Raw genomic sequence first — 24,357 nt, forward strand, 5'->3', positions numbered from 1 at the left:
GATGCTAAGATACAAATAATTCTATTTTAATTGGAGGGAAAATACTTTTTTTTTTTAATTCCAGACTAGCTATAATAAAAAAGATATTAAATAACCAATGTATTAAAAATAATATACCTACTTGTCAGTGATGGTCCTCCAAAGCTGCGCACCTGCAATTGTGGGAATGTAACATGAAACACAATGCACTAAACCAGAAACAATATATTTTTTTTTCTTTATTCATACGGAATGTTCAAATTTTGGACAAAATGACTAAGGAAGTCTTTGTAACAGTCAAAACAGGAGGAGTATAATTAATTTAGAGTAACAGTTCTTGAACTGTTTTCTGTAAAGTTAACATACCAGTTAAAAATATAAATGGAAAAACCTCAGTATTTTATATTGCTACATTTTCACATGGAAGGAGAAGATAACTTATGCTTTGCATCTACAAACTGACAACCACTTTCTACATTCCTTATGAATCTGTAATAGTCTTGCCACCTAGTGGCTGGCTGGAAGCGTGACGTAACTACACAGAAGTGGTATACTGGGAAGAATTTTTTTCTGCTTTTTGCAGTGACACTTCATTGATTTCAAGTCACTACCACAAGATTTCTAAAGTATTACTTCAAGAACCTGATTGTTCTTGAACTCTGTGTACAATGCCATCAAAGGCAGTAGTAAAATAAAAAAAGTTAGCAATAGTAAAATAATCATTCTGTATGCTGGTATACATAGGTCTTCCTAGCCTCCTCTCTATCATGAATAGTGAAATAACCACATAGAAACGGGACTGAAACACAAATGAAGATGGGATGGTATTACTCTCTTAGCTTGGTCAATATTGGTACATCTTGGATTTGGTCAGTACAAAACTATCAGTAATTACGGCTAAGAGAGAACTTAGGTAAATCACTGCCTTCCATCTAGTGAGGTATAAACATTAGTGGCAATTTATACAACAAGGATCCTAAAACTCAAATTCTGCTAAGCTTTTTAAGTTGGCCTCTGAGCTTGCAATGCTCAAGCAGGAAACAGAATGGTAATAAAGACTCTGGAGAAAACAATGACGATAAACCATGCTTCAAAAAAAGGTTGTGAATAACTGCTGTTAACTATAGCAGGGAACAAAAGGCTTTGGGAGTCAAAAATGATGTGGTAGTACATCACACAGGAACAACATGCTGCTTCTACACCTATTTCCTGCTTTTGCACTATATGCAGGTGATTTTTCAAACATTTTGCATGGGGATTCAACACAGACGAAATAAGACACTTTAAAAAAAAATAGTATCATCTTCCTGACAATGAAAATTACAGACTAATGACAAGCATTTTGCCAAAGATTTTCAAGATGGTAATGAACTACAGGATAGCAATCAAAAAAACTAAAAAAACCAAAAACCACCCCAGCCACCAAAGCCAACAAACTCAAAATCCCTTTCAAACTTCTTTGTATTCACATAAGACTTCATACACACTGGAAACTGAACACTATCTGAAGTAGAAAAAAATACTGCTCGTTTCTTATTTCAACTGTGCTATGATAGGTCCTTTCTCAATCTGTTTACAAAGTGACCAACTTATATTGGGTCTCCCAAATTTTCCAACAATGTTGTGATTAGGAGAATGTCAGAAGAAGTAGAAACGTTTAGGAAAACCATCTATTTTAGACAAAATGCATTTTCATACCTAGCAGTTATGAAACAAGAATGATTGTTCACTGATACCAATTATACTCATTCTAAAGTCTCCTAATGCCTTTTCTACAAAATACAGCGAAACTTCACTGAAAATGGTTATAGATCATCATAGATATATTAATTTCTCTCTGAAATTAGCTAATACTTCTAGAATAACCATAATATCGAAGTGGATTTAGTAGTGAACTAACAGGCTCTGAATTGCAGGTGTTTAAGCAAGGATCTCTATCAGTATACTGCCTTACCTTTTATCCTTGAGAATACCAAATCCTTTATTATCTGAAGAATTAGCACTCCAAGTATTATGAGAGAAGTCAGATGATACACTCTCCAAGAGGTCAGTGCAACAAACCTAGAATGTCAAGAAGAAATAAACATTGAATACTTTTAAACTTATTGTAAGTATATGTAGACTGATAGCTGCTATTAGTACTGAAAATAAAGAGAAAAAAATAGACTGATATTATGTTATTGAATTTAGTTTCTCCCCACAACCCTTTCACAGGAAGCAAACACTGACTGCTCCAAGCATGGCAGTCTCATTTAAAGATGCAATTGCTGAACATACATTGAGTTTGTAGCAGATTTTTGTCCACACCTTTATCTATGCACAGAGGAAGTATAGAAAACAAAATATTTTAATTTCTGCATAGGACACATTACTTTTAAAAATTAATTATGGTTTTATTAACATAAATTGTTTTGGCACAACAATTTTATTTTTTATTCACTTACAAAAACATTAGGCATTTTCTTGTATTTCCTATAGGACCTATGTTCACACAAGACTTTTATACAAAAGATTCTTTCGAATGCAAAGATAAGGTAAAACTCTGTCATTCATGGTATATGTCCAAACCACAACAGTATAATATTCAAACTTGTCTTGAATAAGCTTTTGTGAATTTTGTTTTTCATTACATAAAAATTTTAGAACATGTCAAGTCAAGTCAAATAGACCTAGACTCAGAGTGTATTATTTATAATCATCTCATGCACTGCTGACTTTGCTATCTAGGTGTGTCTGGATATTAGCTCTTCTATACATTTTACTGACAAATATCTTAACTCATAAAAAAGGATCCAAAGTGTATAAGAATTAAAATTCAATTAAATGAAAAAAAAAAAAAGCTGAAGTATTTTAATAGCTTGTTTCAAGCACATTAAGACAGAGATCTGAATACAGATAATAAGCACATTAGTATCTTTTTCAAGCTAAAAGCAAAAGCAATTAACTTTAAAAAAAAAAAAGCTGAGGATAGCCAAAACCAGTAAGAAGCCACTGTCCAAGGCAGTGGATCAAATGAGAATACCGACAGAAACAAATCCATACAAAACTGGGAGGTTTCCAAGAAACCTCTGGGATCTGAAAACAGGGCAATTGGCCACCTAACCAGTTGCTGCTGCAGAGTTTTTCTGCAAGAAAGAGGGGGAAGGGAAGTGAAAAGGAGTAGCAAGCACGGCCTCTGGAGGAAACCAAGCAACACCCTTTGAGCACACCTGGATTTTTAAAAAGAAAATTAACTTCTAGGTGTTTGTAACAAGCTCAGGACACACCACAGTTTTGGAAAACTGCTCCAATATTCCTTGCAATCCTCAAAACCCAGGATTGTATCAAAGAAAATGTCTGTGCCACTGATTTTCCTGTTTAACACAAACTCATAATGCCCAATCACCCTGAGCAGACCAGGATATGATTTCCAATACAAACAGATAAACTAACTCTGAAAGTTTTTCTCTGAATATGCAGGGTTTCTACATCTGTGCAGTCTGAATTATAACACTACTCTATCAAAAAACGCAGTATGAAATCAGTACCTCTGTATAATTTCAGCCAGCTCAAGAAAAGCAATAGAGATGTTTAGAGGAAAAAAAAGACCACACTGTAAGCTCTTTCAAAGCTGCCCAAGCATAGCTCATTAAATCAAAACTCCTAACAGCTTTGCATTATGCTGTCCCACTATTTTTCTTGGTGATAATCTTCACCATAAAACATCCTTGATTCTGTTTAAGGATCAAGTTTAACTGCACTGAAGACTTTGCTTAACCTACTTATTTAACTTGTTGATAATGGAGAAGAGAGGGAGATGCGACACTAGAGAAAAATCAAATGAAGAATTTTTCTTACAACTTCTAGGCATCAGAAGCTTGTAATAAATGCTACCTTTAAGTTATGTGGGCTTAATAATGTGCCTACTTTACAGGTTCTTCATGGTGCTTATGCATTAATACTTTATGGAATCAAACATTATGCCCCAATTTAGCAGTTATCATTGGCCAGTCCTCAATGGTTTAAAGAAATACACCAATATTTGTGTATGTGCATGTGAATGCGTGTGCATACATACGGCACACATTTTACTAGTTCTTAAAGGTAAGATCAGGTATTTACTAAGAAGGTTTAGCCTGCCTTTCAAAGAATATACAGAATATGTTTGACCTACTTTATGCTCACAATTGAACCACACTCCTAGTTTCACTGCAATCACAGCTGTCACCTGCTGTTAAAAAACAATTGCACTAATGCAGACAAGGATTAGCAAACAAGGATTAAGAAGGTAGCATCCTCTCTGAAAGATGTTTCCAAGTCATGTCATTTTGCCTTCTCCATACTGCAGTCTTTCTGATCCATAGCTTTGGGGGAAAAAAAACCAAAAACAGCAATCTAGCTGGAGCAGCTAATGTAGTAGCCAAGCAAGAGCTTGTCACTTATTTGAAGAGCTTTCAGTTCTTCTGACTGGATTTCCCATGCCCTAACATTATTAGCTGTCACACTCCTTCTCTGCTTCAGTACTGTTTATTTAGACTGTGCTGTTTGCAAGAAAGGCCACCTCTTAAGAATTCATTCACAGCCAGCGTGCGTCAGCCCTCAGGTGCTCCAGCAATACGGATTAGAAAAACTGTTTGTGAGCCATATGTCAGACAGATCTACGTCCTTGAAACCTTAACTGGTCAAAAGCTGTTAAGGTCCCCGTGTAGTTTTTTTAATGTCTATCATAAGCTCATCAAAAGGTTAGTCCAGCATGCTGGGATCTGAAAACTACGTATTATGCTAACCGTGCCAGGATTCAAAATTCTTATAGAAATTAACAACATGATGCGTAGCAACCTGACTAACAAAAAGTTTCAGTGGTATTTTTGCTTATTATTAGGAGTTAGGGCTCTTTTCCCCCTTCTTTTTTAAGGAAAAGAACAGAGATTACTGAAGTATTTCTAACACACGCATGTATCTGACAACTAAAAGGCTCCAGAATGATATTATCATATACTGCACAAAGATATTTCTGTTTAGTAGAAGAATCAATAGCTATACCTATTCAGCAAACTTTTATGCTCTCTTTTTAAGCAGTAAACAAAACAGGCTGAAGTTCCAATTGTTGAATTTCTTCTACAAGTGCTGTGGAAGTAACAATTATTCTGTGGAAGAAACAGCAGTTCCTAGAGACATGAACAAGATTTGTCTCCCTATGAAATTCTGCAGAATTTTGAGAGATAAGGTTAAAACAATGCATAGAATTATGTATTTTACATAATGTATGACAAGGGGGCAAGAAACTCTGCTGTAGACAGTGTGGGACTGCACAAAAATGATCATGATATGCCATGGGACTCGGTCCTCAGCACTGGCTGAATTAGGTATCCCCAGCACATGAGAGGCCTTCACTCACACAGCTCCAGAGACAGGATGCAGCCATCTGGTTTTGGGGCTGCAAGAAATGCCTCTTGCATGGGCTGATGACAAGAGTGGCATCACCTGAGAAAGAGGTCTTCTGGTTGATGTATAGAGCAGTCAAGTGAAGGAGCTACTGGAGGCAGTGAGCAGATGGCAGACCACTATGGAGTATGATCTCCAAAAACATGACTGGGTAAGCAGCTGAGCAACTTGATCTAACTGGACCTAATTTGAGCAGGTCAAACTAGCTGACCTCCTGTTTTCCTTCCAACTTACATTCTTCTATGTAGGAAGAATGTAAGCTTGATGGAGCCAAGCGGGCTACTGAACTCCGCTGTGGGAGACTGAGAAACCATGATTATAAAATGAAATAAGGGAGATATCAACTATTGACTGTGAGGATAATTAAGCAGTGGTTGTCCACAGAGGTTGTGGAATTTCCATCCTTGAAGCCTGTGAAGACAAAACCCTAAGCAATCTGTTCTGAGTTAAGTACTAATCTTTTCCAAGCTGGAGGTTGGACCAGAGACCTCCTGAGGCCTCTACCAACCTGAACAGTATTTTCATTCTATGACTACTTTAGTCTATTAAAAGTGGCTGGCAAATCCTTTTCTGTAATATGCTGAATTTAGAACTTTAAGGCGTAAGAGTTTCTATTTCTTGGTCTGGCTGTACTGCAGCTGGACTGAAATGACTCTAAAATGCACAATTAAGAGTCAAAACGCAACAACTTTCAGAATTAAAAGTCAAAATTCTTCAACTGTATAACTCTATCGCAATTTTAAAATAATGGATATATACAATATATACATATATATACAAGTGTGAGATTTACCAAAAAAAGAGAGTACACCATTCTAAAACTCCACTGAGAGCTACTCTACCTGATCTTCAGCATTCCAGTCACCTTAATTTCTTCCTACCTACAGACAATTACAGGGTACAAAATCATTTTCTTAAATCCCATAATGCAACTTCTCTTAGTAAGTCATGCTTCTTTATTTTTAGTCACACAAATAAATACACATTGCCATTAATCTCTACTGCTTATTTGTAAATTGCTAAATTCAAACATAACCTTTTCAGAATTTTGGCACTTTTCATATTTTGCTAAAATATGATGTTTAAGTTCAAGAATTGTGCTCTGACTAAAAATAAAAAAAAAGAACATCCTTTTGACAAGCTTCCCATAGCTGTGAAGGTCAGATGGAAAGAAAAGATGGGACAAGAAATGCAGCTGAAATCCCAAAGGCAAAAGCAAGACTGTACATAGTAGAAGAGCAACACATTAAAACCAATGATTAAGCCTAATCTGGTTAGAGAGCTCCTATACTTGCTCCTGGAGGTGATATTAACTAGTACCACATCACCTAAATAGAGAGAAGTACCCTAAGGTACCCCATCCTTCTTATCTTTTCTCCAGCTCTTTATAGTATGGGATGCTTGTATGTCAATACTGGCAAGATATGTTAACTAGCACAAGTCATTCATTGGATCTGTTATATCAAGAAGGAGCCAAGCCAGCTAAGAAATTTCAGATGCAAACACTGTCATACAATATTGCGGTCTGTAAACATAATGAACACTTATAGGGCATGGCAAAAACTATTTTTAATTGTACTTGTGAGATACAGGGAAGGCACAGACCTACTAAATTGCTTGAAAGCTTAAATCTATCAATTTGATGATACAAGCCTCATTTCAGCCGTGAATGTATATTTTTTTACCACATTCTAGAATTAGGAATGACTTGTACTTTGCAAACACAACCTGTAAGAAAATATTTCATCAAGAATTAAACAAATTAGATTACCAGCAGCCAGAACCATTTATTTCTAGAAAGCCTTATTAGGTACACTTAACCATCTATCCTTAGATGAATTCCAGAGATAATCACACAAATACATGAAAGCTGTGAATAACAGACATGAATATAGAGCTTTGCTTCACCATCACCTATTTTGACACATTTACTGTCTGCATGAATGATTTGCAGATTTTAGTTCAGTGCTCAACAAACACATTTGCATCTTAAAAACAGAGCCCAAACTCTTCAGAGTATTTTTGTGGTGTTCTAAATAGTGCAGGTTGGTACATACTTGTTGCCTCATTAAACACTAAGGTCAAAATCCACCAACACCTTCCAGCCATAGTTCACCCATACAACAGGTCTTTCTGTAAGACACTGCTACGATGCACCACTGAACAGAAGCCACTCAACTGCCAATAATGGATATGGTTCTTTTTTTTTTATCTACTAATTTTAAAAGTATGTCTGCTCCTACTCTTAACAGGGAACTGCCCAACACTGTTTCAGACAGATATCTACAATGATGGCATGTAGATAAGAAAAAAAAAAAAAAGTGGTCATAACTGTTTCCTGGTGGTAACTGTTTACTGCTTGGAAGCACACGGAGACCATTCTTCGTGGTTACTGCTGGAGCTATCAGCACCAGTCTGGCTGCAACAAATTCTGACACTTATTTCAAGCAAGAGGTTTGCAGAAGGGGAGTAAAGTTAAATTTTCTTCTAAATACAGCATGAAATGCACTTCCCGAAGAACACTGCTAAAATACACTGCAAAGGCAGTATCAGAAAGCTTGTTCTCTTACTGATCACTGGCTCAATCATTTTGTTTGCCCTCTTGTGAATCAAGGGGCAACAATATACATTAAATTTAACCATATTTTCTTTAAAGGTAATTTAACACTGACTCTTCTAATTGGAAAAACATCCCAAAGCAGGTTTGCAAAACCTGCTCTTTACATCTATTAAACATATGAATTTACAACTTCTATGTGAATTGCTTTTAAATGTAAATGATTTTCATATTAAGCTTCTGTAAATACCAAAATGCAGTATCTGTAAATATTAAAATCCAAATGCTTAAGCATTCAACACATTTGAAATCCAACATTCAATAACGCAGCATTTTTCCTGTTGTTCCTTTAGTACATCTTGGTCTGAGCCAAAGTATTTAGATACTTATTCAAGTATTACAGTGCAAAAATCCTTTCCCCGTCCCTGCACAAAAAGAGTAAATACCCACTTACGGCAGAACAAGTTATGCATGCTTTTTTGGTAGAATCTATTTATAGAATAGAACTTGGTAGAATCTCATTAAATTCGTATCATATTTAACTGTCAGTTTGCATGTCTGAAAGATACACAAAAACTGTGGTACAGCAGAATCCCTGTTGCAGAGAGTAAAATACACAAATGTATTTTGTGACGTGTAATATATGTGCTGTCAAAAATTTTAGAATGAACAAAAATTTTATAAATTCTGCCTAACAAACCTCCTCGCCAATACAAAAAGCATGATTTGTTGAATAAAATCATTTCAAGAAAACACAAAAAACATTTACTCCACATCTTCCACTTTGCAAAGAAATGACAGCATGTTAATCCAGATTTAAACTATGCACACCACCACTTTGCGTGCCTGGCAGCTTGAACTCAAATAGCTCTATATCTGTTTAGCTGAAAACATGTGAAATACTGTAATAGAATGCTTCTTAAAATATGTACATTAAAAAACATTTAAAATAAATTTTAATTTAGTGGAGAAAAGTGTGAGCCTCTGTAAAGGCATAAATTAGGAGGAAGCATTTTTTTTCCATTAAAGTTTTTTCTAAGTAAGAATGCCATCCAAGAACTTAGATATCTAAGACTTTTAATAAAATATTTCAACCAGAATAGAATGAAGAACTGCAAAGCAGTTGATTTGTGACTTACATGCCAACAGCAATGAGTTTTCCATTGGATAGTGCCCATAAGACTAAAAATTCTATCATTAAGTACATAAAAATAAATAAATAAATAAATAAAACCAAACCCAAACAGAAGAGGCATGATTATTATTCTAAAACTTGCAGCATTTTCTTCAATTCTTTCTTTGTTAAGACAAAGACAATTCAGTCATCAACCATTTATCCAAGAGGCTTATTTTTCAGGTTTTAGTCAAAAGATTAGGATCGTATTTGTTCAGCCAGAAAGCACAGATCAAATCAAGCCTGGACAGCTGTTCTTTAGGAAACCTGCTAGAAGTTATTACGAATAAAGATTTTGGAGTAATAAATAAATCCCTTGTCATAAGAAACAGACTCCCACAAACTTAAATTACTATTACTTTGACAGCCACCTGCAGAAGTGGTAGTTCTGTCAGGCTGCAGGGCAAAAGGCAAAGACTGCTGGACAATTGTAAAGAATTACATGATTATTAGCTTCAGTTAGTTATATATAGGATAGGAATTCAAATTGCATATTCTCTCTAACCCAACTAAAAGAATCAACATTTTAAACTTATAAATAGGTCTAAGTAAAAATTAAAATACTACAATTCTCTAAGCAAAAATATTAAAAAAAAAAATCTTTAAAATACTTTGCGTTCAAACAAAGAGAAATTTGCTTATAAGCTGGTAAATTTGGAAGTATATTAGTGGTCTGGGAAATAGGGTAACTCAATAATAAAATGTGGCATTGCAAAATTATCTCACACTGTTTGCAAGGAAATGTCTTGGTGAATGCAGTAGTTAGAGTCATGTTTCAACACTTGTGGCTTGTGGATCAGATTTACTGTAACCTATTGCATTCAGATAGGCGTATAAAATAAAAAATTGAGAAGGAGAAAGTTAAAGTGACCTAAATGACATACCTTGTGAGTCTACCATGACATCAAATGCTACCTGTTACATCAGTGAAAACAGGGGATGATATTTCCATGGAAGTTAAAATTATTTTGAATTAAACACATAACATCAAATAACCTGGCTTCCTTTATTTTTGCGGAAACATGTCCAGATGACCTTAATTAACCTGTACTCTGGCAAAGTACAGAAGAAATCTTAATCCCATTTTCTCATACAGTAGCAGGAGTTTGATGTTAAACAATTCAACTCTACCATGCTGCCCTAAATCTCCTTTTCTTTAATGCTCTCATTAGTCCTGTAACATCTACCATGGAGCATAGCATAACCCCCTAAAACTTCCATTGTTCTCAAAATTCTACTTACTATTTGAAAGGTCTCATTATTTTGAGTTAATGCATAAAGAAATTGTCGTTTCTCTCTTAAGACAACTGCTTTAGACACGGAATTTGTAAGTTTTAACAAGACAGAATAAACCCAAGCCATGCTGCAATTCGTCTATTCTCCTTTGTTTGGGATTTCCATCTTCTGCAAAGTCCTCAGCCTGGATTTGGTCCTAAATTGCTCAGTAATGCTCGCTTTCCCTCAGTTCCTCAATTATCCCATTTGATTTCTTTCCTGATTGATCCTGTTTTCTTCTTACTGGTTGAAAAATGCTGTAAACTGTCCAGGTTTTTATGTAATGCTGTCTGGCTCTAAAACAATGTCTATTTTCATTCCTGTAAACCAATCTCTCAGCCAAAACAATGCAAACTGTCACTAAAAAGCTGCTGAGATAATGGCTTTAAATTTTTTGCTAACTACATTAAATTAATTTAACTTTCTGTTACACTTTTCTAACTCCAAAGCCTTCAGAAGTTTTAATAATTCGCACTGGAAAAGTGAACATAAGCTTAAAACTGCCTAAGTGAAAACAAGTAGACTCTAAAATTACATCATAACTTGCGTTGCTATCAGAATTTTAGCTTTACTTGAGAAAGCGTATTTTGGAATATCACCTTCTAGGGAAAAAAACCAACCAAACCCAAACCACAAACATTTTTTTTTAAGCTTGCAGAACAAACAAACAGCAAATTACTGTACTGTAGCTGGATATAATGGAATAATCACAATACCAGTAAGTTTCAAAAGGTTGGTAAAAGGCAGCAAATTAAGTAAATTAAGACTATCAGACTAGAAGACACAAACTAACAACCATGTAAGAAACCCATTCATGTGGATGCACAGTGAATTTCAGAACTGCCTATGCCAGAATTTTTTTCTTATCTTTTCTGATAATGAACATATTGTAATTACAAAAGAAATATGTCAATACATAACGTATTCTACTACCCTTATTTAAAGGATAAAAGATAGAAACTCTTATTAGAGTTTGAGGCAGGATTACAATCTATCTTAAACTATTTACTTGTATGTTATCCTGAGACTTTGAATTTTCAGAAGGTAATCCCAAAACAACTAAAAAGGGCGCTATAAGATTACCTACATAACAAAGATAGCTGAAGACTGAAATTTCCCAAATTAAAATCACATATAACATCTGGCTGCTATAAGAAAAACATTTTGTCACAGAAACATATAGATGTGTTCTCCTGACTCAGGAGATGTGACAAATTTAAGATAGTGATCTGAAGGTCAACATCCTACAAACTGGTCTCAAAATGTCAATACCCCCTCTTACTCCAAACCACTTAATTGTTATGCATTTTTCTTTATGTTTTGATCTAACAAATTTCTTTTATTCCAGTTCTCACTTAATTTAGTTTGGTAACCTCCCTCCTGTCCACGGCCACTGATGACTTTTCCACATATATTCTAAATGAAAGCAAGTATTTTGAACCAAATATTTTCTTGTTATGGATTTAAATTTGGGTAGAATTAATTCTTTCTGTATTCATTTTGCTCAGCATACTCTCAGATTTGAGTGTGGTTTTGGGAAAACTTAAGTCTGAGAGGGGAAGAAAAGGATTCTGAAACAGCTGAATTACTATGTAAAGCTGAATTAAAGCAATCGGGAAGAAAATATTCATATATTGCCATTTGCAATTTCAGTATCTGGACTCATAAAAAATCCAGAGTTGTTTAAGTAAAATAAAAAGCTGAATTTACATAGCCAATTAAATCTATGCAGAGTCTCTGAATTTCTTACTAATGACATCTGGTGGCATGCTGGTAATGAGTGGTTTGGATGGATAAAAGCCACATGATCCTTGTATGAGGACTAAGTGAGTCATCCTTAAAGGACCACACAAACTGCTGAGGGAAAACAACCACCAACCTCACTACCCCCAGGCAGTACTGCTACACTGACTGAAAAACACTAGTGATCACCACACCAGCGTTCTAGGAATAACATCCTAGCAATAAGAAGACCACCTAATACAGACAAGACTAAGGAGAAAGTAACATTTTGTAAGCAGTGGGCTTCCTAAGGTTCAGGATGCCAAGTTCACTAAGATGTGCTGTTTGACTGAGCAGCTCCCTGAGGACTGCACTTCCAGTAGTACCCACAGTCAATCTTGATAGCAGGCAGAAACTTACAGTTCCCTCTCTCACACACTTGAAATGGAACATAATGACAGCCATACCGAACATACATAGAGTTATGAACAGCTATACAAATGTGGCTGATGCATGTCTAATAGGTCAGTTTCTTTCTCGCAACAAAGAATAAAAATCCAGATGCAGGCATACACTCTGTATGCACACTGCTCTAAATATGCAGAAACCTTGCTTTATAAGCAAGCTATCCATCAAGATGTAGTAGAGTGACACCACTTACAGTTTGTGTGCAAACACCTGAAAGAAATGCTTAGCCCAGTACTATTTCCTTTGGTCAAAAATTAAATTAATGAAGAAAAAGTACCCTGAGTACTTTCTTCATGGTAAGCATTATAATTTCAAAGCCGAGATTTCGTGTAAGAAACACTTTAGTAACAAATCTTAAAGTGAATTGGATACTTCAAACCAAACCAAAATAAACACTTCAATAACAAATCTTAAAAACAAACTGGATACTTGAAACACAACAAACCTCTAAACTCTGAATGTGTTTTTTTAACTAACATTTAAATAGCAATTACATTTTATATCTGTAATACCCTTCCTACCACAGCCTTTACCTGATGCAATGCACATGGTTAGTTCAGATATAAGAAATATTGTTTCCTCTCTTGATCAACTAATTCTCCCATAAAAAAAAAAAAATATTCATTAGGCCCAAGACCAAACAAAACAAAAAAAATCTGAGCGTGGATGGTGACAAAAGACACTATTTTTAACGGTAGATTTGGCCAGCATACCTGTCTAAATCAAGGAATGATACTTGTCTTTTACACAGCTGGTCAGTTAATTTGTTCATCCAGTACAATAACATCATATAACAGACCTGCAGTAACACACACATTTGTATATCAAAAAACATATAAAAATAATCCAATAAAAAATTGGATTTGGGCTAGCAACAAGAACAGCAAGCGGGGTAATGCAAAAAATTTGTTGCACAAGGAGACAAACAGAGAAAAGATCTATTACATCTTAGTCTTTCTTACTGCCTCTCTTCCCAAGAAACGCTATGGAAATTAGTCATTTAGGCAACTGGTGAACAGAGGCAACGGAAGCATCTAAGGATGACCTTGTAGATATTAACGTATTATGTCTGAAACATATATCTGCAAATATAAAACATACCTTTGAAACAAATATCTGCAAACTACAAAAGACACCTAACAGCGCAGAATTACTAAAAATAAACTTGTCCCCCTGACCTCATAGAAATATTTAAGATGACAGATTGGGAGAACAAAAATGAAAAGCTGCCACTAGACCCCCTACCCCATACACACACACAAAGTAATAATTAGGGTAGATACTAACATAAAATCTAGGATTGACTGTTAATATTTGTCTAAGAATAAACATAAAACTGAAAGTTATCAGCCTGCAGCCTAACACTTAGAATACCTGGACTAAGCCTCTGGCACCAGCACAGAGTTTCTCTGCTCTTGGGCAAATCACTCATTTTTTCAGTACTGTGTGTGTAAAATAGGAAAAAAAGATCTTATTTTCTCATGTGGTATTTTGACTTCAGTTTGTAAACTATCTACAGCGGAAAAGTAGACTCTGTATCACATTTCAGATGATTAGGTGCTAAATAATATATATTTAACCCTTGTTCATTTTAAAGATTTTCAATTGGGGTCGTTTGGGGCGAAGGGCTTAAAACTGTTCACGTTGAACAAATAATGGAAGTGATAAGCAACGGATGCTTTTTCAATAACCAGAATTATTTTTTTCACTTTAACTGACAGCCCTATTTCATTCATTTTTGAGAAAATTTTATTAAATGTTAGTTCACTAAATATGCCAGTGTATATAAAATCTAAATTGCATTACAATTTGATACATTTATTCAAAATATTAAAGCAAAGCATATTGCATCAGCTTTTGTAGGGTCTGAACTTTCGTGCAGTCTTTATGTTAGAAAACAAAGGAAACTGAAAAATGGTAGAGTACAGTACTGCCCAGTCTAAGAAGGTCCTAAAGTCAAGATCGAGTTGCTTTAAGCCTTGTTAAGGAGCCCATGATGATTTGTTAGAAATATTCAGAAAATGAAGGAAAACAAAATGAAATTAAATTAGTAAATTTCTTGTACTTACAAGACAATTATTTCAGTAGTAAACACTGAAGATGCATTTATATACAGTACCACAGTTAGAAGATTTTTAATGGGAGATTAGAATCAGATAGATTTTTTTTTTAAAAAAAAAAAAGGATTTTGCAACAGGACATCAGAGAAATAGTTGACCCTCAGCAGCTCCTACTGCAACAGTTTATACATGAAGTGTTTTGAATGGCATACATACAAGAATTAAACTAACTGTGAAGGAAAATACAGTGCCACCAAAATTAGAGGGATGGGAGGAAGGAACTATCACTACTCTTCCAACATTTGAAAAACTGTAAAATTAAACTTCACCTCCCCTTCCTCCCTCTTCCACCAACACTATTGCCAACATAGTGAGAGACGTCTCCCACCCAGCAATACAGACTTCTCAACTTTGAGGAATACTGAGATTAGAGGCCCTACGCACTGGGAGTCCAGCTACCTCTGCATGGCAATAGGGATACTTGCAGGCACATGACAAAGAAAGATGAAGCAGTAATTGGGAAATGTTTCTTCAACCTAGGCTCCAGCCAGCACAGAGCCCGCTTAGGAGAGACTTCACAGGCAACAGGAGCAGACTCTCGTTCCCAGTCCTGAATCAGTAGGGACTGGCTGAGTCATCACAAACCAGGCTGACCAGTTGGACCTCAAAGGAGAAAAGGAAAAGCAGCAAACACACTGTGCTGCAAACGCTCATGATGCCAAGACCAACGCAGGGAAATGTGAAACTAGATTTAAATGACTGTTTCATTTTCAAAGTGTCAGATTTCATAGGTTTGCTAACAAGATCTTCCTTGATTTTCTTCAGTCTGACACCACAGAAGTTCACTGGCCACCATATCTGCCTCTACATATTTCCTAGTTTGTCTCCAACTCTCAAATCTCCCTGGCACTAAGATAGCGAGCTTCCTGCTGAGGTAGACCAATACCATCAAAATAAAAACTATCCTTGCCCTGACTTTTGCCATTGTGACTCATCTTGACAGTAAGAAAGTAGAGTGAACTATAAATTTTGATAAAATAAGTTCAAACACTGGTCACATAGCAAGTTGCCATTAAGACTACCAAAGGAGATTTTTCTATAGGCATTGCATAATGCATGCACTATATACCTTGCTTATGATCGAAACTGGACAAAAGGATAGCAGACAGGTTGCCCAGCAGCTACTATTCCTTGAGATGCAAAAACGTATTTTGTTAGATGCTGTCCTTGAAAATATTATCAGACTGCTAAATGCCACACAGACGTTTGCTCACTCCCCCTCAGTGGGATGGGAGAGAGAATTGGGGGGAAAAAAGGGTAAAACTCATGGGTTGAGATAAAGACAGTTTAATGAAACAGAAAAGGAAGGAATAATAATATAAAACAAATGATGCACAATGCAATCGCTCACCACCCGCTGACTGATGCCCAGCCAGTACCTGAGCAGCGGCTGCCCCCTGGCCAACTCCCCCCAGTTTATATGCTGAGCATGATTCCATATGGTATGGCCAGTTTAGGTCAGCTGTCCCGGCTGTGTCCCAGCTTCTTGTGCACCCCAGTCTCCTCACTGGCAGGGCACGAGAACCTGAAAAGTCCTTGACTTAGCATAAGCACTGCTCAGCAACAACTAAAACATCAGTAATGTTGTCAACATTACTGTCACCCTAAATCAAAAACACAGCACTATACCAGCTACTACAAGGAAAATTAGCTCTATCCCAGTCGAAAGTAGGACACAGAGCCATGTCGCAAAGAAACACAAAGCGTTATGACCCTTCCAAATCGCTGAAAGAACAGATGATCTCTGATGTATGCAGAAAAAGAGAGCAAAACCATGTAACTTCCTCAATGAAAGGATTTACCCTGGATATCCGAGACCAGGATGGATAATAAAAGTCAACCTGAATTAGACATCACACGCACCACTCCTGCAACTAAAGAGCATAAAATGATTTCGAAAATATTTATACAAAGAGATTTTCTTGTGCAGCACAAAGCTTCAAAAAGTTCTCTTTCCATGACTTGGATCTCATGTTTAAACATCCCACTGTTAGGGTTATAGAGAACTAAGTGGAGTTTGCAATTAATCCACCTCTTTGCTTGTTTGCCACTCATTTGCTTAAGAGGAAAGGAGGCAGTTTTAGCCACAGGAGAGGAAACACAATTCCATCTTAGAATCTCAACAGTATTATTACACAGAGCCCTAACACATAAATTGCTCTACATGAACAGGCAGGCATCCAGCAACATTTTAGTAGACCAGAAAACAAAAAATGTAGGCATCGCCAAAACCTAAGATCAGGGGAAAGTCCTGAAGAAGTTTCACGCAGAAAGCCAAGTTTTTCCTACAGAAATAAACAGAAGAGTTGTTACAAACACAACAATGAACACGTCCCTATCTTAGTTTCTACCTTTTTTCCCCCAAAACTGTATCTGACTACAAAAAGCTTAGTCAAAAACCAAAAGAGAACTGGTGCACTGCAGTAACGTTCCCGCTGTCCCCACTCCACAAAGCCTCCACTAACTAGGCCACCAACCTGGAGAAGCGCGCACCCCCAAAACGAACTCCGAAGTAACGGACCGCAGCAGCAGCGCAGCGCTAATGACAGGCTCAAGGCCTAATTTCACGAGGGTTTCACAACTCCGCAGAGAACGGCAGGCCCACCGCTCATCCCCACGGCAAGAAACACAACTTCTCGGCGGGGCGTGCCTCAGCCGCCCAGATCTGCTCCCAGCCCGGTCACCCGGCGACTGTGAGAAGCATGGGGAGGATGGGGAGGGGGCTGCAGAGAGCGGACACAGCGGGTGAAGGATCCCGATGAAGCAGGTGCACACAACGCAAAGAGCCATACCCTGCCCCCGGGGGCGGGGGAGGCGATGGCGCAGGTGAGAGCGAGGGGAGCGGGTCAGCACCCCTCAAAGGGCGGCTGGGGGACGGGCCGGGGAAGGGGGGCGCGGGCCAAACGCTCCTCCCGGGGGGGCGAGCAAAGCGCAGGGGTGCGGGAGCAGGCGCCCGTCGCCGGGCAGGGGCTCTCCTCTCCCGGGGGGAACGGTCCCAACCCCGGCCCCAGCCCCGGTCCCTGCCCCGGCCAGGCTCGCTCACCAGAAGAGCAGGTTGGCGCAGACGAAGCCGCCCAGGCTGTGTAGGGGCCGCTCCCAGCTCAGCGCCGCCGCGATGCAGCAGCCCACCGCCAGCCCCGTCTCCCCCAGCAGCGCCGCCGCCGCACCGGCCGCGCCTGACACCTCCGCCGGCTCCGCATCCCCAGCCGCCGACGCCGCCACGCTCCGCTCCTCCAGGTCCCCTGGCCGCTCCCGCTCGCCCCCGCGCTCCCCACCCGCCTCTGGCCCGCAGGACTGCGCGGGCTCCACGCTCGCCATGGTTCGGTCGCGGCCGCCGAGGCTGCCGCTGGGGCGGGCGGGGCCGGGCCGGGCCTGGCCGGCGGGAGGCGGGGCCGGGGCGGGGCCCAGAGCGCAGCCGTTAACCCCCCACCCCCACCCACCCCCACCCACCGTCGCCGCTGACGTCACCGCGAGCCACGCGCCAGACACCGGGGCGGGGGGTGGGAAGGGAACCGCCCTCCGGGCAGGTGTCACGAGGGGTTGCGCGTGCGCGTGACAGGTGCGGGGGGGGGGGGGGGGGTGGCGGTTGGTGATGGTGATGATGATGGTGACAGTTGGGGCTGCGCGTGACTGTTGCCTGGCCGTTAGGGCCCGTTAGCCGCGGTGGCTCCCCTGCCGCTCCGCAGCTACTGTGTCCGGGCCTCTTCCCCGCCGCCGTCCGCTCGGTAGGGGGCCTGGGGCGGCTGGCGGTGGGGATTACAGCAGGGGTGGGTGCTCCCAGCGGCCGGTGCCCTCTGGTGAACGGAGGGCTCGTAGGCGCACACCCAGGCTGTGGAAGTAGCCGGGTAAAAGCGTTGAGGGTTTTGGTTGCCCGCTGGGGAACCAGTTGCCGCCTTGGTTTGGGAAGTGGTGTGGTGATGCTGTGAAATCTACCAGAAGAAGTTACTACCGAAGCTCCTTCATCTCCTCCTGTATATCCCACAGCCAAGCAACAATGTCCAGAATCCTCCCCAAAATGGAAATAAATTGTTGTTGCAGTGCTGGAAACTTCTCAGACCATGAAGGACGCTACAGGAGTTTGGTGGCTTCCATCTGCATCTTTCCTAAGTATCCAAGAAACTTGAAAACATATCCTGTGTTGTCCTGTCATCTGTACGACTAAGTATCTGTCCAGCCTCAGGCTCAAGATGGAAGCTTGACACGGTCTTTAAGGTGATGATGTGCATCATAGCAAATGTGATTATTAGGGAGATGGATTCTGGAGAGGGTGCCTGGTGAGAAACATCACTCGAGCATCTGTTGCTGAACAGGAGCAGCCAAAAATCAGTATCAAAGAACGTGTCTCACAGTATAAACTGCACAAAATTAAATCATTTTTATTACAAGAGCAAAATAACAAGAAGAATAATTTTGGATTGGGAGTTAACATCTGTTTCTAGCTTAATTGAGTACCCTCTATTAGCTTGATCTTTTTATGGGAAAAGGAGTCATACTCACTTTAAGGTCAATGTGCCTTTTTTCCTCTGAGGTAAAAGAAGACAAAATAAGATCACAAAATTAATTAAGTTGCACCGTTAACCGTGGGTTGCAAATCTCGTGTGTGTTTTCACCAGATGTCCTTGGGAAGGAGTTCTGTTACTTATCTGATTCCACATCCTTTATGTAGTATATGAATTGTACCCAAGAGGAAACAAACAGAGCATCATTCTACATAAGAAATTAAAATTTTTCTAAAGGACATTTTAGTTTTATGCTAATTTGTTACACTACTATGCTTTTACCTTTTGAGAACATGGGGCCATGCAGACCTGCCTGAATAATAAGCCTAGCTAAAAAGTGATGGATTAAATGTTGTTTATGAGAGAGCAAAAGGAAAGAGACAGGCTCCTCCAGTAACCCAAACCGCACAGATGGACAGGAAATAGTTGCAGCAAGACTGGAGAAACACCTTGTTCCTTTGCTTCAGTTTTATGCTGATGGATAAAACTTTGCCCCAAGAAGACTCGGTCAAAAGAGAGTGTCTTCCCCATGCTGGAGAACAGGCGCTGTCTCATGTGTGTGCAAGCAGCTGCTTACAATTACTGAGCACTTCTGTTGGTGGTGTGTGAGCACTTGATGCCTCTCTAGGGGGTGTGCAGTGGTTGCCTACAGATGCTGATTCCCTGGTTTTGGGAGTGGGAGCAGAGGGAATCTTACCAGTCCATGGGAGTAAAAATAGGGTCTTCTCACAAGGAAAAAGAGGTAGGGAGAGGAGCACAAATAGGGGGGTTTCTCCTGTACTTATCCTTTTTTCAGGACATTGTAGGATGCTGTGTTACCTATGCCAAGCTGCTGTTGCAGCGAACGCTGTCCATAACTTGCCAAAACCATCCCCAGCATAGCCAGCGGCAGCCTGCTTTCCCTTGCTGGCATTCAGTTATTTCAGTAATGTGGGCTGTCCTATTCGGCATCTAAGTCTAGTTAACTCCAAACAGTTACTAGATAAGCCTGGAAAGAAGTCAGGTATTCCTTGTGCACTTTTAAAGTGACTGTGGAATAGGTTAAAATGTTTGAATTTGTGGTTAACCAGCAATAGATCTTGATTTGTACTGAGCTTGTGAAATGTGGATAATGGCAATATAATCCTATGGCCCTAGGGATTAAACCATGACAGATTTTTGGCGATCCGCCCTTACCAATATTCCGCTTTTGTTTTTAAATATTGGAGTATGGTTGTGTCCCCCCCGCCCCTAATTTATATTCTATACTGTACTTCCTTCAGTTGCAGGAGTTCAAGAATCCTCCCTCTCCTCAGAAAAGAGGGGGCTGGAATCCGGGAGGGGAGGATGAAGTGGGGTTTCAGTGGGCATGGTAGACCATAGATGTGGGAACTCTTTCTGATTATGATTAAACTTGCATCCAGTCTAGGTTACTGGCCGCTGCTTTCCTGGCCTATACCATGAATAGAAATTAGTGAAAAGTTCTTCCAGAATAGGTTTTGTAGTTTAGCTAATGGGAAAAATGCTTCACATACTGATGGACACCAGCTCTTCTTTCATTGGTGATAGTTACTGAGTTGGGTTTATATGAATGAGCTTACTGAAAGCACTCTGGTATAGACATCAGTGTGAGAGAAGACATGGATCATTCATTCCCAGCCATTGAAAGTTTATATGTCTTTTTCAGACAAAATGGTAGTAAATATGATGTCTGGCTTTGATCTTTCTGTGTTTTGCCTGCCAGGGTTTAAAAGGTTTGTGTGAAGTTTGTGAATTTCAGCTGGGAAAAACTAAGACTAGCAGCCAGTGCACAGTTGCATGTGTGAGCTGTAATGCGCAGAATTAGACTAGGGACTGCAGTTCTGGTGTCAGGGACTACAATGAAAGGGTGGATAAAAGCTGAGGAGAAAGCTTTCTAAATGGTTTTATCAGAGGAGCTTACAAATATCAAAGCATTCTAACACTTCTGAAATCTGTTTAAAAATTCTGATGTCAGCATAGAGTAACATTGTTGAATTCAGTTGAGGATTTCAGTTCAAAATGGTATGACTTTCGTCTCTTTTTTTAAAAAAAAGTTGTTTCCATTTGCTTCATTTCATCACAGGATCACAGAATAAGTTAGTTTCAAGGGAATGTCTCAAAGATGTTTGGTCCAACCTTTCTCCCCACATACATACTCACTCAAAGCACCTTGATTGTTGGCTATGACAAATTGCTTTGTGTCCTGCCCAACTGTCCTGGTTTCAGCTAGGATAGAGTTAATTTTCTTCCTAGCAGCTGCTGTGTTCTGGATTTAGTATGAGAATAATGTTGATTTTAGTTGTTGCTAAATAATACTTAAGGACTTTTTCAGCTTTCTATAGAAGCTGAGAGGGAGCTTAGGCAGGACAGTCTGGCCAGAGGAATATTCCACACCACAGACGTCATGCTCAGTATATAAATGAGGGTCAGCGGGACGAGGATCTGCAATTGCTGCTCAGGATGGGCTGGGCAATCGATCATCAGGTGGTGAGCGATTACATTGCATCATTTATTTTGTGTATTCTTTTACTGTTATTATTTTCTCTTCCATTACTGTTCTATTAAACTGTCTTTTATCTCAACCCACAACGTTTTTTTTTTATTTTTCTCCCTCTTCTTATCCCATTGCTGGGGGGGGAGTGAGTGAACGGCTGTGGGATCCTACTTGCCAGCTGGGGTTGAACCACAACACCAATTTAGTTGTGAATGTCTCTGAGGACTGGAGATTCTACAGCACACTCTGGGCAACCTGTTCCAATGTTTGACCACATTCATTGTGAAGAATATTTTCTTATTATCTATCAAAAATTCTTCTTCTGCAAGTTTTGCCCCTTTCCTCTAATTTGTTTGGTCTGTACCACATAGGGGAGGACTCTGGCCCTGTCTGCTCTGTAACCTTAGTAAATAGATCTCCATTAACCTTCTGTCCTCCAGAGTAAGCGAACCCAGTGCTCTCAGCCTCTCCTTCTACATCACGTGCTCTACGCCACTGACCTTCCAGGAGCCTTCTGGACTCCTTCCAGTATGTCAGCGTGTATCTTGTATTGGGTAGCCCGAAACAGGACAAAGCATTCCATATGTGGTCTCACAAATGGGAGGAGGGGAAGAACCACTTCCCTTGTCCTACTAATGACCCATAGTTAGTGGATGATTATTGACTCTGTATCCAGTCATGCCCGTGGCACTTCCTAACTTATCTCTGAGCCCCATCTTAGTCATTCTTCCTATGGTAGCAGTTCTGTGACTTTGATCATCCGTGTTCCCCTTCCCTGACCCTTTTCCAGTTCTAAGACGACCTTCTCGTGCAGTTCTAGTCACATCATCACTGAGTTCAAAGTGGGAGCAGGTCATGGATTTAAATAGTTTCATAGCAATGCTCTGTAGTTTGCCTTATGCCTTTTGTAATAATTTCTAACGTCTGCTTTCCTTGTTCTTTTTTTTTTTTCATCCCCTAACTGGTGAAAAACATTGTATTGATATTTTCCTGGAACTATTTAAACGTCACGATTTTGTTCTTTAGTGATAATGATCAGTTCATCACTTGTTGTACAGGTAAATCTGGGGTTGAGTTCCTCCCCTACTCCCTGCAACCTCACCTGTCTCACTTTATCTACTTGGAATTTATTCTACCATTTTATGGGACAACTATTCAGTTTCCTAAAGTCATGCAATTCTTTAGTCTGCCCTTCTTCTCACTTCCCTGAATACTTGATGTCCTCACTAAAGTTTGAGCTTGCTCTATCATTTTTCCAGTTCACTATTGAACAATTGAAGAGCACAGAGCTCCTGCAGAACTTCACTCATGGTTTTCTTCCTTTGTTGAGAATGGACCGTTTGCTCTTATTGCCCGTTACCTATCTTCTAGCCAATTATTTCTCCACATCAGGACTTCCCTTCTTATGTGGCTACATAGTTTCCTTAAAACCTTAGGTGGTGAATTTTGCCAAAAGGCTTTTGGAAATCCAGGTAAACCAAACAGCTGTCATTCAGAGGTCACTGAGCCTGTCAAAGAACTTCAGCAAATTGCTAGGGCAGAGCTTTACTTTACAGAACCTGTGCTGCTTCTCCCCAGTAGAGCATACTTCTTCAGGTGTCCACTAATTGTATTCTTTATTACAATATTTACTAATTAACATTTAAAGCCTTTAGTTGCCTAGACCCCTCAAACTCTTCAAAGACTGGTGTCATACATGACATACATACCATGGACCCATCATTAATCCTGTTTCTGGTTGAAGTTTCATGCATGCTTTTGTGGACTTTCTCGCAGGTCTCTTTACCAAATGCTGATATCTTTTATAGTTACTGTTTAAGTGTAGAATAACTTTCCAATTAATAATTGGCAAACAGTTTTCTCCTTTGATGCACACCCTCTTAGCCTTTCAGCATCCAAAAGGTCTCTACTCAATTGTGGAGCACTGATGAAACCACATCCCAGTTTATTCTTTTATTTAAGTGTAATATATCATAATCTTAAACTATGGAGCAGCACTGTTAAGTGGTGCCCTATGTTATGCAAAATGCAATTAGGATTGTGACACACCTTTTAAAGTATTTTACATACAAGTTTGTACATCAGTTAAAATGTCAGGCACTAAAAGTCCTATTCTCTCGTCCCGTGCCACATGCTTCAAAACCACAGCATTCAGTTTAATATTCCAGGTTTTGGGCTTCAGTACAGCCATGTGCGTTGCTGCAACTAAATAACTAACTAATTGTAGTTAAAGGAAATGCAGGGAAATTCAAAGGCGTAATTGCCAGTTGGTCTGAGGGAATGTCAATCCAGAAACACTTTATTTTAGAGGCTGCCCTCTGCTGTTTCTCTCAGCCATCAGCCCTGCTTCTTGCCTTTTTTTTTTTTACCTTCTTGAAGTAAACAGGATAGGAAAATGAACATATTTTTAAGTTTTGTGTGTCAAATCCCTCAAAATACCTCTCGTCCCAAATTATATTTTACATAAAGAACTTTAGTCACTAAGTTCTTATTTGGTACCATATGAGGATTGTGTGTTGTTTTTTCTTATTCTCTTTTTAATTTTACCTCTCCTGTGTTCATAAATTTCTGTTTTCCTTTTTTTTTTAATCTAAAAAGGACGGACAATTTATGGGAGAACTTAATTAAAAAAACCCTAACACCTT

At 39.2% G+C, this 24,357-nt stretch overlaps 1 protein-coding gene across 1 annotated transcript in view; it reads right to left on the reverse strand.

The window, feature by feature from the left end:
• The window catches only part of RETREG1 (reticulophagy regulator 1), a 71,127-nt gene extending 53,068 nt beyond the window's left edge, over positions 1–18,059 (reverse strand). The window contains exons 1-3 of the mRNA XM_054190802.1: positions 17,763–18,059; positions 1,934–2,040; positions 122–152 (exon numbers count right to left, since the gene is read on the reverse strand). Of these exons, the coding sequence (XP_054046777.1) occupies positions 122–152; positions 1,934–2,040; positions 17,763–18,037 (413 nt within the window). The 5' untranslated portion in view covers positions 18,038–18,059. The remainder of the gene's footprint in view (positions 1–121; positions 153–1,933; positions 2,041–17,762) is intronic.
• Between the last annotated feature and the right edge of the window lie 6,298 nt (positions 18,060–24,357).

Source organism: Rissa tridactyla, chromosome 2 (assembly GCF_028500815.1).
Source record: "Rissa tridactyla isolate bRisTri1 chromosome 2, bRisTri1.patW.cur.20221130, whole genome shotgun sequence".
In the NCBI taxonomy this organism is placed as follows: Eukaryota; Metazoa; Chordata; class Aves; order Charadriiformes; family Laridae; genus Rissa; species Rissa tridactyla.